This window comes from Pezoporus flaviventris, unplaced genomic scaffold (assembly GCF_033815535.1).
Source record: "Pezoporus flaviventris isolate CSIRO_AGI_PZ_B2104156 unplaced genomic scaffold, CSIRO_AGI_Pfla_v1 ptg000001l, whole genome shotgun sequence".
In the NCBI taxonomy this organism is placed as follows: Eukaryota; Metazoa; Chordata; class Aves; order Psittaciformes; family Psittacidae; genus Pezoporus; species Pezoporus flaviventris.
In genome coordinates, this window is record NW_026892549.1 from 19,408,378 (window position 1) to 19,427,006 (window position 18,629).

At 40.1% G+C, this 18,629-nt stretch overlaps 1 protein-coding gene across 10 annotated transcripts in view; it reads right to left on the minus strand.

Moving 5' to 3' along the window:
• PCDH15 (protocadherin related 15) overlaps window positions 1–18,629 on the minus strand; it is a 364,105-nt gene that overhangs the window by 240,538 nt on the left and 104,938 nt on the right. For 9 of the 10 annotated variants that reach the window (XM_061446935.1, XM_061446952.1, XM_061446917.1 and 6 more), the window contains 3 exons: window positions 14,588–14,707; window positions 7,707–7,817; window positions 2,705–2,875 (listed from right to left, as the gene is read on the minus strand). In XM_061446935.1, the coding sequence (XP_061302919.1) occupies window positions 2,705–2,875; window positions 7,707–7,817; window positions 14,588–14,707 (402 nt within the window). Of the gene's footprint in view, window positions 1–2,704; window positions 2,876–7,706; window positions 7,818–14,587; window positions 14,708–18,629 lie in introns of those variants that run through there. The other variant, XM_061446920.1, reaches the window with a different exon arrangement.

The following is an 18,629-nucleotide window of genomic DNA, read 5'->3' on the forward strand; positions in this document are numbered from 1 at the left end:
AACTTCAAATAAATCATTCTGAGGAGTATATTGGTTACTGTGAGCTTCTAAATAATTTGAGATTGTACTTTAAGTCTTACAGCTTTACAGACTCAGATGGGTCTTGTCTATGTGGTGCAATCCAATGGTTTCACATCATGCAAAAGTCTTCAACGTATCTCTGAGTGAGGTTCTCTGCCCAGGCTGCTCTGACAGGTTAGCATATCACACGAGTCCACTGCTAGCCCCTGGCTATTCCAGACAGCTCAGGCTTCTCTGCACTTTATCACTGTACTGTTTGCAGAAAGAAATGTAACACATAAATTTACTAGCTCAATCTTTTTAGGTACCATCCATATCTTCTAAAGGAATTACCATTTAGAAGTCAAGTAAATTATTTGAGATACCAAGGTAAAACTTTGAGTTCAAACATCCTTCTTCCACTTACCTTTATCAAAACTGCTACAGTGCTACAAACAGATAAACAGCAAATAGCTGGCAGTTTATCAACAGAACCAGTTTCTCATTTCCTAGATCAGATTTCTTAAGGTGCAGTTTGATGCAAAACAGACAAAAAGCAAACAAAAGCCCCTGACACCTGAACAGATTGCAGATTATGAAGTTAAATGAATACATTTTGCAACTCAGCACCTAAATCACAGTTAGATTTTTCCCACCCTAGACACCTTCTTTGGCAGACACTGCTTTCTCTTTCAGTGCAACGAACTAAGGCAGGAGTGGAGACAGAGCCAGCTTCTTTTAATCTCTGAGAGCTCTATCAGGAAAATTGAATTATTTTCATTATATATTAGAGATAACCAAATAAAAAACAAGGTAATGATGAAACACTGGTTATTAATAATTTCTGGCTCACCTGCCTGTGTATTGGGAACTGTATCAGATCTGCGCAGATAAAATCGGGTCATGCTCTACTACCCTGCATAGTTTGGGCGCCCTAGTAACCCTAACAATGTTGCACACTCGGAAAGTAACTTCTGGTTGCCCAGACTCCTTCAAATGACACTAGGCTCAAACAAAATTAATGTAGAATTTTAAGTAAAAGGATTTATTTGAAGTCCAAAACAGACAACAGGGTTACAAAGGGTTATCAAATATCAAGGTGTAGAAGGAAGGGGAAGAGGGGAAAATGATAAAAATAAAAAAAAAAAAAAAAAAGTGTAAAACAGTATGGCAAGGTTAAATATGGAACAGCTCTTCCCTTTCCTTTCACAACCAATTTGCTTCCCTTACAGGCTGAATATCAAGTCTCCAGTCTTGACACAACTGCAGTCATCAGGCTGCATTCTCCAGCAGACAGAATCTCCTTTGAAGGTATATGTAAGACCCAATCTTCTGCCAGAAGTTTGCCAAGGGGTCCAGATGGACTTACACCACCTCCCTAAAATTTGTTCTAGCTCTCCCTTACCCAGAATACATGCGATACACTTATCTTAATTAAAATAAGGCCTGTTTCACCTCTTTGAGATTTCATTGGTTATTAAACCAGACCTCTGCAGGACGAATCAATCAACTGATGTATATTAGAAACAATTTCCACTAGACCTAAAATGGATAAAGCACTGTGAGAGATTTTGAAACTCACTAAAAGCATCATCTGAGTCAACCAAGCAGGGTGATGGCAGTGCTTGGTGACTCAGCTCAAGCATATTTGCAGCAGCACCACTGAGCAACAAAGGAAAACACAATATGTGGGATGGGAAAATACTGCAAGTCACAGGATGGCAAGACAAATAAGACAGAGAACTTACAGTTCTCTCTCAGAACACACAGCCTCAACCTTCTGCATCTCCTGGTCAGAGGAAGCAGGACAGAGAACATGTCTTGCAATAAACAATAGAAGTCATGCTCTTAATGTCAATGCATAACCTTATCTTAATATTCTCTTAATGTCAATGCTAACGAGGTGGGGTAATACCAAGTGATTCAATTGGTTCTTCCTTTTTATATTCTCAAATATATATTGATATATAAAGTCATATATCAATATCAATTAAGAAATTATTATTTCGGTTTCACCCACCACAGAGATGCACCTCCCTATTATACCAAGAAGCAGCTCTCCTGTAAGGAAGAGAAACTGACACCATTTTTCACCAAGAAATGATAAAGCTCTCACCTCCTCCTTTTGCGAGCCACTGTGTATGTTTCAGCATGAAATGGGCCTTATACTGATCTTTGTCCCTATTTTAACTGATATATTAACCAACACACTTTGTGCAAGCATCTGCATGGGATAAACACACATTGCTTTTTAGTGCCTCTTGACTGAAATGCAATAATAGTAACAAATAATTTTTTCAGGGAGTAGCTAATGCTTCCTCTTCCAAAAAAAAACCACTTTTCTCCTAAGGTTTATACAATCTGGAATGGAATAACATGTCAAGTCCTTTCTCAAAAGGGTTCTTGAGTATATTTTGAGAGGAAAATGTGGTCTGATCAGGAAAAGCAATTCCAAAGTTATCAAATTATAGCAAGACTCAGCCATTGTAGTGAACAAGCAGTTTGCCATTTTATCAAAGCTAGAATTTCAACACCAATTCCTACATGTATCTTGGTTTTCTTTTATTTAGCATATAAAACATGGCATAAATAATACATGACCTTTCTAGTTACAGTTCTCAACCGCATCCACAGGAAAAAAAAAAAAAAGACAGTTGCTTGCAAACCAAACATATAAAACTTGCAAAAAATCAAGAGGACTTACAGGATCAGTCAGTTCTGGCAAGCTCGCTTGATAGGTGAGAGGTCTACAGTCACGAGTATTGTTCACCAAGACACAAGGAAGAAACATTGGGCCCAAGTCATCCCCATCAAGCACATCTACTGTCAGGGTGGTTGTACTTGTCCTTCTTTCATGAAGATTTTGGGCTCGGTCCTATGGAGCAAATCAGTTATATTTGGCGAGACTTTCTAAATCAGAGAATCTACAAAAAAGTTTATAAAGTTAAGGGCAGAACATATAAGCATCATAATTATCCACATTCTGGGAAATGGGTAATTATAAAAACTTCAGCCTCAGAGCTATGGCCTTAAAGGCTGAGGAATAAAATTGAGGTAAAAGTTTATCTCTTGAATTAAGAAATATTCTGAGACATCTATCACTCAGAAAAAAATAAAGTTTTAATAAATTAATTCTCAGAAAACGTGTGAAATGAAGATACATGTCTTGTTAATTCTATAAAAATTCTATAAAAAAAATCTGTTTAAGATAAAAAGTCCCTCATGCTTTACTTATAATCTGAATTTGTTGTGGTTCAACCTGGGAGGCAGCTACATATCGCACAGCTCTTTGGTCACACACACACACATCCCCCACACCTAGTGTGATTAGGAAGAGAACTGGAAAAAAGGTAAAAATAATGTGTTAAGGACAGTTTAATAGAACAGAAAAGAAAGGGAAAATAGTAACGATTAAAAAATATACAAAACAAGTGATGCACAATGCAATTGCTCACCACACACTCACCAGTGCCCAGCCAGTCCCTGAGCAGCAGGCTGCTGTGCCCCTGCCAAACTCCCCCTAGTTTTATTGTTCAGGATGACATTATACAGTATGAAATATCCCTTCAGCCAGTTTGGGTCAGTTGTCTTGGCTGTGTCCCGTGACAGTTTTTTTTGCAGCCCCCAGCCTCCTCACTGACATGGCAGTAGGAGAAGCTGAAAAGTCCCCATCTTAATGTCTTAACTTACAGAAATGAAAAGCATAATCAGTAACTACTTCTTTTCTTATTGGCAGTGGAGAGGTCCCAAACTGTAATGCTCAATTCACCTCTGCACACCACAATTTAAGAAAGATTTATCACCTGCCTTCTCCCCCTCCCCCCCCAAAAAAACAGCCAGGGGACAGCAATAAGGTTGATCTAAGATCTGTACTCCAAGAGGACATTTGATTAGTCTAGAGAATGAGTTATACTGTTCATCTTTTAAAAGGATGAAGAACACTTCTGTCCACAGTAAAGCATCTACAATGCTGCATCCAGAAAGTCTTCATGCTTCATGACAGGCTCCTTTCTATCTATCATTGTCTGTCTGGTTTCTTTTTGTTTGTTACTTTTTGTTTGCTTGTTTTAAAATCTTTGGGTACACAAGACACCATTGAGTATTACAACTTGTTTACTGTCTCTTCTTTTCTTTACAAATGGTACAGAATAAAGCTACACTTTTCTGAATTGTAGGAGCTACCTGGATTATTTTATACACTGAATAATGTACACACTAGCAACAGTTCACCTTTTCTTTCTTCTGTTATCATAGTGAAAAAACAGCATGACTACCCAAAGGTCTCTTAAAAACAGTCCAAAATATTTACATTTCCACAGAAGAACTGTTGTGATGGCTTTTCTTAAAAACAAACAAACAACAAAAAAAAAAACACAAAAAAACCCCAACCACCTTTTTTAAGTATTTATGCTTTTTAATATTGTCATCTGTGTAAGAGGAACAGGTCATTGCTCTAAATCAGACCCGATACATGTTTTTTTCCTCTTTTGCAGTCCAGTCAGTTCTTGAAACAGTCCCACATTTACAGTTTCTAAATATGGGAATACCTCAATTCAGCTTTCTTCATGGTCAATCATGAAAAATAATACCACCTGCAAGGAGAAGCCTTCATCATCAACTGAACTTTTTCCCATTCCCCTAATGTGTCTTTGAGAAATACTGACTCAAAGAAGATACAGTCTCACCTCTGTGCCTGGCAAAATCTTGGAGCAAATTCTCCTGGATGGCTTGCTAAGGCACATGAAAAACAACAAGATGCTTGGTGACAGCCAGCATGGCTTCACTAAGGGGAAATCCTGAATGACCAATTTGGTGGCCTTCTATAATGGGGCTACAGAACTGATGGACAGGGGTAGAGCAGTTGATGTCATCTACCTGGACTTGTGCAAAGCGTTCGACACTACGTGTCCCACACGACACCCTTGTCTCTAAACTGGAGAGACATCAATTTGATGGATGGACTGCTCAGTGGATAAAGAACTGGCTGGATGACCACACATAAAGAGTTGTGGTCAATGGCTCAATGTCCAGCTGGAGACCAGTAACGAGTGGTGTCTCTCAGGGATCGGTGTTGGGACCGGTCTTGTTCAACATCTTTGTTGCTGACATGGACACTGGGATTGAGTGCGCCCTCAGCAAGTTTGCCAATGACACCAAGCTGTGTGGTTTGGTTGATATGCTGGAGGGAAGGAATGCCATCCAGAGGGACCTTGACACGCTTGTGAGGTGGGCTGAGGCCAATCTCATGAGGTTTGACCATGCCAAGTGCAAGGTCCTACACTTGGGTCAGAGCAATCCCAGGCACAGCTACAGGTTGGGCAGAGAAGAGATTCAGAGCAGCCCTGCAGAGAAGGACTTGGGGGTGTTGGTTGACAAGAAAATGAACATGAGCTGGCTTCAGTGTGTGCTCACAGACCAGAAAGCCAACCATATCCTGCGCTGCATCAAAAGGAGTGTGACCAGCAGGTTGAAGGAGCTGATCCTGCCCCTCTACTCTGCTCTTGTGAGACCTCACCTGGAGTATTGTGCGCAGTTCTGGTGTCCTCAACATAAAAAGGACATGGAACCGTTGGAACAAGTCCAGAGGAGGGCCACGAGGATGATCAGGGGACTGGAGCACCTCCCGTGTGAAGATAGGCTGAGAAAGTTGGGGCTGTTCAACCTGGAGAAGGCTGCGTGGAGACCTCATAGCAGCCTTCCAGTATCTGAAGGGGGACTACAAGGATGCTGGGGATGGACTCTTCATTATTAACTGTAGTGATAGGACAAGGGGTAATGGGTTAAAACTTACACAGGGGAAGTTTAGGTTGGATATAAGGAGGAAGTTCTTTACTGCAAGGCTGGTGAGGCACTGGAATGGGTTGCCCAGGGAGGTTGTGAATGCTCCATCCCTGGTGGCATTCAAGGCCAGGTTGGACAGAGCCTTGGGTGACACGGTTTAGTGGGAAGTGTCCCTGCCTATGGCAGAGGGGGTGCTGGAACTAGGTTTTCTTAAGGTCCTTTCCAACCCTAACTATTATATGATTCTATGCAAAGTAATTAATTTCATGTAGTATCTTTAGGATGCAAGAACAATAAATCATGTCTGCTAATGTAATCAGTGGTATAGAAATATGATTGCATAGTACATGCAATAGATTTAAATGATTAAATGTTGCCAACAATATTTTGTAAAATAAAAAAAATAAAAAGTTGCATATAGAAATCTCCTAAAAACGCTCAGTTATAAAGCTTAATTAGTGCCTTTCTTTGAGATCTAGTTTCTCATCTGTGAGTGATGTAAATTTTAGTACATTCAGTTCCCATTTGGGTATATTTGAGAAAACATATGTCCTTGCAAGTCATTTCTATCATGCAAACTGCCCCATTATGCATAAACATGTATTAGCACAAGTCTAGACCCAAAACCAGCACCGCAAAGGTGATAATTTACTGTGAAAGGACACATATTGAAAGGAATGAACCAATCAATGAGATTGCTTTATAATACTGCCACCACGCACTCCAAGCTATGCCTTCCCCAGTAGCTCCTGCAGAGTGACAGGCTTCCCTCTTCATGTGAGCTGTTCACACTGCTGCACACCACATCTAGCTCTTGAAAAACATGACCTATACAACTAGCCCTGTTATTTTTCTAGGAGTGCAGTGTCTCATGACACTGAGCTCTGACATCAAAGGAAAAGAGCTGTAAATGTGCAGTGGTGATCTGCAGAATAAATTACTGATAAAACAACAAGGCAAATCAGTTCCGAACCTTCCTGTATTCCTGTTCAAGAGATCAGAAAATTATATTAGCCAGGAAAAAATGAGTTGTTCTAACAGCCAGGAAGCATCTTTAGACAGACCTAAGTGTAAAAAGCACTAAGACACCCCTGGAGCCTTCTTCTGTTGGGAGGAATAATGAACATGCCACACAATATTTAGCAAAATAGATTGTAAAATGTTATCTACAATTCTGTGTCGGAAAGATGACAGTAATATAAATGCGTGAATTCAGGAGCAAGCTATCTAAAGTTGCTTCAGAGCATTCTAATTTTCCTCACAAAACAAATGGTATCACAACAGAGGTAAACAAAAGAGCAAAAGTTTTCATTTCAGCTATTATCAGAAGGACAAAAAGGGAAAAAAGCTTTCACTGCCCTCAAGGGCACCAAAAAATTTCTCTGATGACAGATACGTTCTATGTAGTTTATGCATCAGTTTTCTTCTCAGTATGCCTTATCCACTGCCAGACGCTAAAAAAAAAAAAAAAAGAAAAAAAGCCCTCCACATATGCTTGCCATATGACTCAAAATTAAAATCACCTCTTTATAGAAAAATCCATTTCAAACCTCAAGGATACAACTAAATTGTACCCATTAAACTCACTTAAGATCAAATTAGCATCACTATATTTGTCAGAAAATGAACACTTAGTGACACTAGAATGCACTTTTCTGCATGGGCTGTACTTCAAATTTGCAACTTGCTCTTTTTGCCAAAAAGGCTGTCTTGTTACACACACTGAGCAAGCTTCCTTTAACTAGTAAGAAAATGCTTAAGCTTCCTACAACCTAGGTAAATGTTAAATAAGACCTTCAAGGAAGAGTATTATCATACCTGGTATTTTAGTGAGACTTTCCCTTTCCTTACATAAATCTAAATATGCAAACTAAAACCCTACCTAAATCAGCAGCATAAATGGCTATTAAGAGATCTATACTTACATTTGCTTGAACAATGACTAAGTAACGAGTCTTTTCTTCATAATTTAGTCTTTCCCTTAGAACTACTGCTCCAGACAAAGTGAGAGGAATATCAAAGGTCCTGTTGGAAGTCTGCAAAAAATTAAAACAGTATGGTAAAATTAAACAAGCTTCAAATTTAAAATATGTTTCAGATAAGCCACGAGATGATCGACTGAATGTAATACCAAAATGGTATTTCCAGATTAGAGATTTTAGATTTTTATGTTTTCTCCTTACCCAATTTACTCCATAAGTCCTGGGTTCAGCTGTAACAGCTATTTTTAATCCTTCTTGGTGGCTGGTGCAGTGCTGTGTTTTGGCTTTGATTTGAGAACAATGCTGATAACACACCAATGTTTTAGTTGTTGCTAAGCAGTGCTTACTCTGATCAAGGACTTTTCAGTCTCTCATGCTCTGCCAGTGAGGAGGGGCACAAGAAGCTGGTAGGAAGCAAAGACAGGACCCCCGACCCAAACTAGCCAAAGGGGTATTCCATACCACAGTAGGTCATGCCCAGTACATAAACTGGGGGGAGTTACTTGGAAGGCCCAGATTCCTGCTTGGGTCGGGTATCAGTTGGTGGGTGGTGAGCAATTGTATTCCCTCCCCTTGTTATTTCCCATATCATTATTGTTAGTAGTACTAGCAGTTTTGTATTATACTTCAGTTATTGGACTGTTCTTATCTCAACTCGTGCGGTTTACTTTCTTTTGATTCTCCTAACCCATCCCGCTGGGAGTGGAGAGGAAGAAAGAGGGAAGTAAGTGAGCAGCTGCATGGTTCTGAGTTACCAACTGGGTTTAAACCACAACACCCCAACAATAAATAATCTGTAACATAATAGAAATCCCTGTGATTCTTTGCATATACATTATTAATTCCAACCACAAACTGAAGAACAGATTTGCAATGCTGAATTTGCACTGGTGTGTTCAGAAAAGCTTTCTCCATTTCTCATCTGAGAGTTCAGGTCTTCAGTTTCTACAGTTCGGCTTGCCATCATCTACCTTTTTTCTCACTATTGTAGAAAATATCAAGTATTAGGATCACCTGCTACAAGCTCAGGAGTGTTGCACCCCAAATAGAAGGAAGTGCAGCAGGAGGGCCAGGAGACCTCCTTGGATGGATAAGTCGCTCCTGAGAAAACTTCGAAGGAAAAAAGACGCTTATAAAAGGTGGAAGCAAGGACAGGTGGACTGGGAAGAATACAGGGATGTGAAGCTAGGGACCAGGTTAGGAAAGTTAAGGCCGAGTTAGAATGAAACTTGGCTAGGGATGTTAAGGATAACAGGGAGGGATTATATAGGTACATAGTGAATAAAAAACAGACTAAGGACAACGTAGGCCCCCTCTGGAAGCTATCAGGAGAACTGGCTACCCTGGATTTGAGAAGGCTGAGGTTCTGAATGACTTCTTTGCCTCGGTCTTCACTGCCAAAGGCTCTGACCGCACCACCCAAGTCTTGGAAGGCAGACGCAGGGACTGAGAATGAAGACCTTGGACCCACTGTAGAAGATCTGGTTCAAGACCATCGTAAAAACCTGAACGTGCACAAGTCCATGGGTCCTGATGAAATCCATCCGCGGGTCCTGAAGGAGCTGGGAAATGAAGTTGCAAAGCCGCTGGCCATCATATTTGAGAAATCATGGCAGTCAGGTGAAGTTCCCAACGACTGGAAAAAGGGAAATATAACCCCCATTTTCAAGAAGGGGAAAATGGATGACCCGAGGAATTACAGACCAGTCAGTCTCACCTCTGTGCCTGGCAAAATCTTGGAGCAGATTCTCCTGGAAGGCATGCTGAGGCACATGAAAATCAACAAGGCGCCTGGTGACAGCCAGCATGGCTTCACTAAGGGGAAATCCTGCCTGACCAATTGGGTGGCCTTCTGTGATGGGGCTACAGAACTGATGGACAGGGGTAGAGCAGTTGATGTCATCTACCTGGACTTGTGCAAAGCATTGGAGACTGTTCCACACGACATCCTTGTCTCCAAATTGGAGAGACATCAATTTGATGGATGGACCACTTGAAAGATAAAGAACTGGCTGGATGGCAGCACACAAAGAGTTGTGGTCAATGGCTCAGGGTCCAGCTGGAGACCAGTAATGAGTGGTGTCCCTCAGGGATCAGTGTTGGGACCGGTCTTGTTCAGTATCTTTGGTGCTGACATGGACAGTGGGATTGAGTCCGCCCTCAGCAAGTTTGCTGATGACACCAAGCTGTGTGGTTCAGTTGATATGCTGGAGGGAAGGAATGCCATCCAGAGGGACCTTGACATGCTTGTGAGGTGGGCTGATGCCAACCTCATGAAGTTTGACCATGCCAAGTGCAAGGTCCTACACTTGGGTCAGAGCAATCCCAGGCACAGCTGAAGGTTGGGCAGAGAAGAGATTCAGAGCAGCCCTGCAGAGAAGGACTTGGGGGTGTTGGTTGATGAGAAAATGAACATGAGCCAGCTTCAGTGTGTGCTCACAGCCCAGAAAGCCAACCGTATCCTGGGCTGCATCAAAAGGAGTGTGACCAGTAGGTTGAAAGAGCTGATCCTGCCCCTCTACTCTGCTCTTGTGAGACCTCACCTGGAGTATTGTGCGCAGTTCTGGTGTCCTCAACATAAAAAAGACATGGAACCTTTGGAACAAGTCCAGAGGAGGGCCACGAGGATGATCAGGGGACTGGAGCACCTCCCGTATGAAGACAGGCTGAGAAAATTGGGGCTGTTCAGCCTGGAGAAGAGAAGGCTGTGTGGAGACCTCAGAGCAGCCTTCCAGTATCTGAAGGGGGCTATAGGGATGCTGGGGAGAGACTCTTCATTATTAACTGTAGTGACAGGACAAGGGGTAATGGGTTAAAACTTACACGGGGAAGTTTAGGTTGGATATAAGGAGGAAGTTCTTTACTGTGAGGGCGGTGAGGCACTGGAATGGGTTGCCCAGGGAAGTTGTGAATGCTCCATCCCTGGAGATGTTGAAGGCCAGGTTGGACGAAGCCTTGGGTAAGATGGCTTAGTGTGAGGTGTCCCTGCCCATGGCAGGGGGGGGGAACTAGATTTTCTTAAGGCCCTTTCCAACCCTAACTATTCTATGATTCTATTAGAGGTTAAGAAATCCACATAATTGTATTTATTTTCTCTTTATTTCATGAGGGCAATGAAGTAGTAAATACGCAGGGAACACCAACACTACACACTTAGGTGTCAGTTCTTAGCAGCAGTTATGCGTATGTTCATACACTAGTAAGTTCAGATTTCAGGGTAAATCAGGTGAAATCCAATTTGCCTTGCAGAGTTGCTTTAACAGACTGAGATTACAAAGCTGCGGCACTGAATGGCAGGAGGGTACTGCTGGGTTGCATACACCTTTAAAGGATTCACTTTCACTAATGACTCATTTGGGAGAAGGATTATAGGCACAGCACAGGTTTCTGATATGTAACTTAGTTCCGGTTCTATTATTAATCACATAATAAATATCTTTACATGCTTCAATCTACCTGTGCAAAATATAGCTAATATTCAAGTATGTTGAAGGGATAACAAATATACCAAATTCCACAGTAACTCCACAGAAACTGCATAGAATCACAGAATCATAGAATCGTTAGGGTTGGAAAGGACCTTAAGATCATCTAGTTCCAACCCCCCTGCCATGGGCAGGGACACCTTACGCTAAACCATATCACCCAAGGCCTCATCCAACCTGGCCTTGAACACTGCCAGGGATGGAGCATTCACAACCTCCCTGGGCAACCCATTCCAGTGCCTCACCACCCTAACAGGAAAGAATTTCTTCCTTATATCCAACCTAAACTTCCCCGTGTAAGTTTTAACCCGTTACCCCTTGTCCTGTCACTACAGTCTCTAATGAAGGGTCCCTCTCCAGCACCCCTATAGGCTGCAAATGTAGACAGTAATATTCTTTCCTTAGATAACACACCAACGCCTTTTTTCTCTAAAAGTGGAAATATCTGTTAAAATCACAGTTTGTTTTTCAGCAAATAAATTATAATGATTGTTAAATTCTCCATGTTGCAGGTGTTTGTGGTGTGCAGGAAAACAGGACTGGGAATTGCATCACAGACTGCCAAATAACTGGAGACTATGTCACTGGTGTCAAACAGCATTGTGGGCACCTTCACCACACATTATAGGAGGATCCCATAAGTAAAAAAAATAGAGATACTTTGCACTAAACTGTGCACTTCATTTTTGAGCCTGGTGTAATTGTTTCCCAGACTGAGGACGAAAATCCCCTTGTAGCAGATATTATGTAGTAACTTTCTTGCAAGCTGACAGATGAGATGAAGTAGCTTACCACGATGAGAAGTCACCTCTGTCAAGCATACTCACAAAGCACATCCCTAGGTAAAGCAACATTATGTACATCAGGGCTATCTATAGATGAAAGAATCAGATTTATTTAATCTGAAATATGAAAGTAGTAAGGCAAAGATGCAATAAAGCAACTAACTACTCCAAAGAAGTTGTTTCAGTCAGGGAAATCCCTCACTGTTCTTCACAGTCACTGGGAGAGCAAGAACAAGTAAGTTTCACCAAGTAGTAGATGAAAAGTTTTTTAACTCTTTCTGTGGCAAAACACCAGACCAAACCACTTCAGCATGCTGTGATGTCCTTAGTGGTTAGATGAACCTCGTGGCTGAACTTGATGTTAATGTGGTTGTGGGAGATGCTTTTTAGATTAATTTTCTAGCATGCTTTTGAGCAATATAATGCTATGACTTAATAGTAAATTAAATACAAAGAAGTTCTTACATTGCACTGTTCTGCAATGCATTTTAACAGAAATAATACTCGTGTGTGTGTGTGTGTGTTCATTATGCCAACATATTCAATGTATAATAAAACTTTCACTTTTCTAAGGTTTTCCAGGAAAATATTGTCTAGAAGAGGTATTTTTCTCAGTACATTTTTCATAGTCTTTATTGAAAGAGAAGAAATTATTTGAGCTGGTTTTGTTTAGTACTGTAAGTTAAAGGTAAGAAAAAAAGAGCAGAGAGAAAAATTTAAATGGTTTGGTTTGATTTGGCTTTGTGAATCTGAAATGCCTTGTCCTTTCCTTTCACTTCTTCCTGCTTTCTGTTTACTTTTCAAGTATTTGTGATAGTGGAATAGCATTTATTTATAACACTTTTGTCATGTAAACAGTTAAAAGATCATGTTAGCATAACACTTTAGTATTTACTGTTGCCATAGGAAACCTTTGCCTATAAATTTTAGGAAACTCTTCAATCATACATATCATCAGTACAAAGAACAGCTGAGAATGTAACATGATGAACCTGTGCATCGCTCGCTAGGAATTTTACTCATTTAAGGAGCCTCACTGAGTGCCATAACTAAAGAGACCGCTCAGTCTTCACAATCAAATTAATCTTTAAGAAATGACTGCAAACATTTAAAAAATGAAATAATTCCAAATACCTACAACTTAAAACCAGAAATTTGCTATCTCCGCAAACCCTAACATCACAATCACACTTTTGTCAAAAAGACATAGCCTCTTTGCAAAACAATGCTCCCCAGAAAAGGCCATGTTTTTTCAAGAAACCATCTCTTACCCCAATATATGTAGATACAGTGAGTAAACACTATTCCTCAGCATATAGCTATGCAAAAATCAAGAATTAACCCAGTGAAAAGTAAAAAAAGTAGGGTTTATATATTATTCGTTCACACTGAATTATTCTTTAATACAAAAGAATTGTCATTTACAAAAGTACCTATTCTACCTCACAAAAAGTACAAGTACTAATTGTAATGTAGTAGATATTTACACTCTTTCTGACTTCAATGAAAACAGAATTGACATCTTTGAGATGTACAGCTAAAATGGCACAAATTGAATCAGAACTTGTGTGCCTACTCTTCTAATTAAATTGAAAATTAGACTGCTGTTTTCCCACAAAACCATTCCTGCGCAAATTACCTTTAAGTAGGGAATGTCAATGAGAGGTTACTAAATCTTTATTTTTCCACCCCACACACTTTTAACTTCTGTGTTACCTTTGGGATGAATAAAAAGGTTAGCCTGCTTAACAAATTATCACATCACCTGATCCACAGTACCTGCACCCTTAGCCCGTGGCAAAATAGAGTCTGGCTTGCAAAAAAAGGATTGCTAAATTACCTCAAATTTGCTACAAAAATGCATAGGGACATTTCACAAGAATCAGCTATGCACAGAACCTTTTTATAATAGACAAATTCACACATTTGACCCCAAAGAGAATTTAATTTAATGCTTTAAGATTTTTGTCTCTAAAAGAATGTGTTTGCAAACACGTAGAGATCACTAGGGTTTAATAATATATAACGCTTTAAAAAAAAACAAACAACAAAAAAAAAACAACCAAAAAGCAACAGTGATCTTTCAACATAAATGACTCCATGAGAAAAGTCAGAATGTCTCTTCTGAGAGCAACTTAACCATGTCTACAAATATTTCTTAGCTGTCAACCTATTAGGTGTAAATGTGTAGGAGTAAATACAACTACCTATCATGGACTGAAAAGGCATGTCAAAACCAAGATTAAGTGTGTGAACACTGGAGAAGACGGGATTATTAATGATTGATACTGAAGTTATCCAGCTACTATGAGCATGACAATGAAAGGGAAGGTAAATTAATCTGTGTTTACAGAGTAAGCAAGGATCACAGGCAGAGAGTATATTCTACATCATGAAGAAAAGGATTTCTTTATGAAGTCCATTAGCAACTTCTTGTTCATTTGCTCTTTGTGTATGTGTGTGTATATATATATATACATGTAATACATATACACACACAAACCTCTGAAGAGGAAAAAAAAAAAAAGAAAAGAAAAAGATGAAATTCATTTACCTTATCATTAGGATTGTACTGGATGACATATTCTATCTGGCCGTTTGGACCATCATCAATGTCAGTAGCACCATTGTTTCCAGAAAATCCTGTAAAAATAGTTGTTCCAACTGGAGTTAGCTGCAAGAACAGAGACAGACAGATCCCCATTAAAATCTTAAGGAATACAAGAAACAATTAAAGAACTGTTTGCAAAGCCTTCACACCTGCAATATCTCTGGCGTATAATGCAGGGTTGACATTCTCTTCTAGCCTTTGTTTGGTCTGGAATCCCATGTACCAGCAACTATTTAGACACAGTCTATTCAGACTCTAACTGATGCCAAGCATCACATAGAGAGTGAAAACAATTTCCATTTTTATTCCACAGATCCTCTGCATCAGGACAGAACCCCATTTGTATTTAAAAAGATAAAAAAAAAAAAGTCTTAAACCTGAAATTATTAATGAAATAAATATAAACAGATCTGAAAAATACAAGCTAGTTTTTTAGACTCAGGGAGAAAAATAAAGATGAGCTGCAAAAGTAAACAGAATTTATTTAACAGTGTCTTAGTGGCAATGTGAATAGCGCCAGATAAATATTATTGCATCTAAACAGAGACACCAAGAGAGCTTTATGGATTTACACAACTATAAGGATGATGCTGTTTCTCCAATATTTTGTTAGCAGCAACTGAGGACTCATAAAATTATATTTTGAAAATGAATCAATTTATAAATATCCTAGCGTAGATAACTAGCATGAAATCAAGACCCTTTAAGACCAAGTACAAAAGTCCAACTGACTTCTTGGGGTCATCACTTCTAAATTTTAATATACAGAAAACTTTGTGAGTAATCAAGCTGAAAAAGAAAACCAAATAAACAAACAGTTCAGGATTCAATATGAACACTGCTTCCAGCCATGCTTCCAGCTGTTGCCCTCATCACACCCAGAGATTTCGCCCACTGACTCCTCTTCTTTACTCCAAATTTTACATTGTTGCACATCATTAAACGTATAGGGTCTAAAAACGTTTGAAACACTGTAAAAAGGTGGCAAAGGACAAAGAGTCCTTCAAATATTTGTTGCAAATGTGGATACTATTTCACTATTATGTTTTGTAGTTCACACCAGAACCCAAATAATTAACTGCCCATTTCCTCCTATAGTAATAGTTCCTTGCCTTGCTTTATTTGTAAAGCTGCTAATTACTTTAAGAGTTTAACTCCTGCCAGAGTTCTCTGAGAAATGTTTTCAGGCCTGAGAACCCGAATCCTTCAAAGCTTTTCTTATAACAGGTGGGGCTTAACTTACAATACTTACTCACATTATCTACACTTACGCCACAATGAGTATGAATGTTTATGCTTTGCTAGGAACCTGACTTGCTTTCTATTGGTATAGATAGAAGTGTCACATGTGGGTGTATAAAGTTGAGTGTTCCCTAAAAATTGCAAGAGAATTACCTCGCAGAGAGTCTGTGCATTGTACCTCTCACACTGCATCAGCCTTTCAAGAATATAGGACAGAAATCACCTCAGAAACACGAGCCTTACCTGACTGTATAAAATCAGAGGCAACTGTCATAAACCAAGCAAGGTAACTTCCTGTTTTATGACAAAGTGCATGTATAGGGGAGAAGGAGCTTTCTCATGTTTTTATATGGGATAGAAGACCAAAACAACCTGAAAACCAATTTGGAAAATTTGAAGGAGGGTTAGGAGGGTTTGTAGGGCTTCCCCCCCCCCCCCCCCCCCCGCCAACACACACACTAATGATGGGCTGCCCTTGGCCAGCTGCCAGACACCCAGCCCCTGCCCTCTCACCCCTCTCCATAGCAGCCCAGGGAAGGAAAAGAGATGAACATGTTTAGGAGACAAGACAGGGAGATCACCCATCCACTACCCTCCCAGGCAAAACAGATTCAACTTTGGGAAAATGAATTCAATGTACTGCCAATTAAAATTGCATTTGGATGCTGACAAACAATGACAAAACAGCACCCTTCCCTATCCCACTCGTTTTCCAAAGGCTCAGCTTCACTCCTTTGCTCCCAGTTCCTCTCCTCCTCACATTTTTTTCCTCACTCCTTATTGCTGCACAGCATTTCTTCCTTCTTAAGTCCATTTCCCTGAGGCACCACAGGACTGGCTGAGGGGTTGGGCTGTGCCCTGTGCTGGGGCAGTTGGAACTAGCTGGAACTGGCCAGAACTGGTTGTGGCCAGCCCAGGGCAGCCACAGGCTCTCCTCACAGAGACTCTTCAGCCCCAACCTGGGCACAGCCACCTAGTACAACACTTAGTTTAGTCAATTAATCATTGGTTAAATGACACAGTCTCGTTAGCGGAAAGACCCAGGCACACTGCTGGCTTGTCAGGGGTTGGCACATGATGAAAATCCACCATGTTTCTGTTGTTAAAACAAAAAAGTCTTAGTGCTCCCAGAGAGGAGCAGCTCTGAAGATACTACATGTGTATAGCAAGCCACAATATGGGTTGGGAATACACTGTCAAGCATTATGCTCATTAGCTACACCACTCCATTAGGGTGCCCACAGGTTTCTCAGCACTTGCTGTGATGGAGCATTGAGATCCCTGCTCAACACCTTGCAGGCAGCCGTAACACCAGCATGATGTCATGAGAAGGAGAAGTTACTGTTGGAAACCAAAAAAAAATCTCTATTAAAAAGATTCTGTCTCATCAGAACAGCCCAAGAACTAACAGACACCCAAGGAGGTGTTTGTACTGCTTCTGCTAGCTGGATAATGTAATGCCATGTCCTGCAACGGGAGAGGGCAGAGCTCCAGCGCAATGTCCCAAAGGATGAGACTGCCCTAACCAGCTACCTCCACGGCTGCCAAGAGGCAGAGAAAGAGCTGGACCTATACAAGTACTCACAGCTGAAGGATGCCAAAAACTATGTTGGTTTTCATAAGCACACAAATACTTGGTTTCCATTGAGTTCAGCCAGCAGCTCTGCTTGGCAATAGTTATTTGCTCCGTTCCACCAAGAGCTGCTGCATCAGGGTCTTGACAGGGTGCAGATAAATGATGACTAACATAAAAAGACTCCACCACTGTAAAGCACATCATTAAGTGATAACAAAGGAGAGAGTTGTAAAAATGAAATAGCAGTAAACACCAGAATTACAATTGCATGCTCTTGCAGCGAAAAGTCAAAAGCTTTGGTCTTGGATTTAGTGTATTACAACCAAAATAACTGACATGCAGACCTTCATGAACTTAATACACAGGTTTCTATTTTATCTACATTTTCCTTTATGCAATACAAATGATATCAGAAAGGACACTGAAATAATCCCCTGTCACTCCATCATTTCATTCAGCTTTCCAGCCTGCCCAAGATGTCCCATTACTGTAGCCTCTGGAAAAAGTCAGATGAGCTCTTAAATAAATGTCTTAAACTCTACCTTTAACCATTTGAGAGAGGAACTCAGCATTCAAAGCTACACAATATTTTTATACTGAGTGCTCAACATTGCAACGATTTACCATAAGCCAGCAGTATCAGTTTTACCCATAATTTGTGACGGCTTTCTAACAGACTGTTGTCACAATTCACTTCATTGTTAGAACTCAGTTCACCTTATAAAATGCAACTGTATATAAATTATATATGTACATATATTGTTATTTATCAACATGAACAATCGCACTGTTCTTACTTAAATAAGGATTACTTATTATGTGAACACCCCATGAAGAACTGCATTACTATAAAGAAAGACAGGTAACATGGAAATGCAAGGCAAATTTTTTAGTGAATGTTATGGAAGTATCTGAAACATGCATCCAAAAGCTAAAAGAGCAGGCTGAAAGCTGAATGAAATGATGGAGTGACAGGGGATTATTTCAGTGTCCTTTCTGATATCATTTGTATTGCGGAAAGGAAAATGTAGATAAAATAGAAACCTGTGTATTAAGTTCATGAAGGTCTGCATGTCAGTTATTTTGGTTGTAATACACTAAATCCAAGACCAAAGCTTTTGACTTTTGATTTCACAGACATAAAATGGGCATGCCATTTGAATAAAT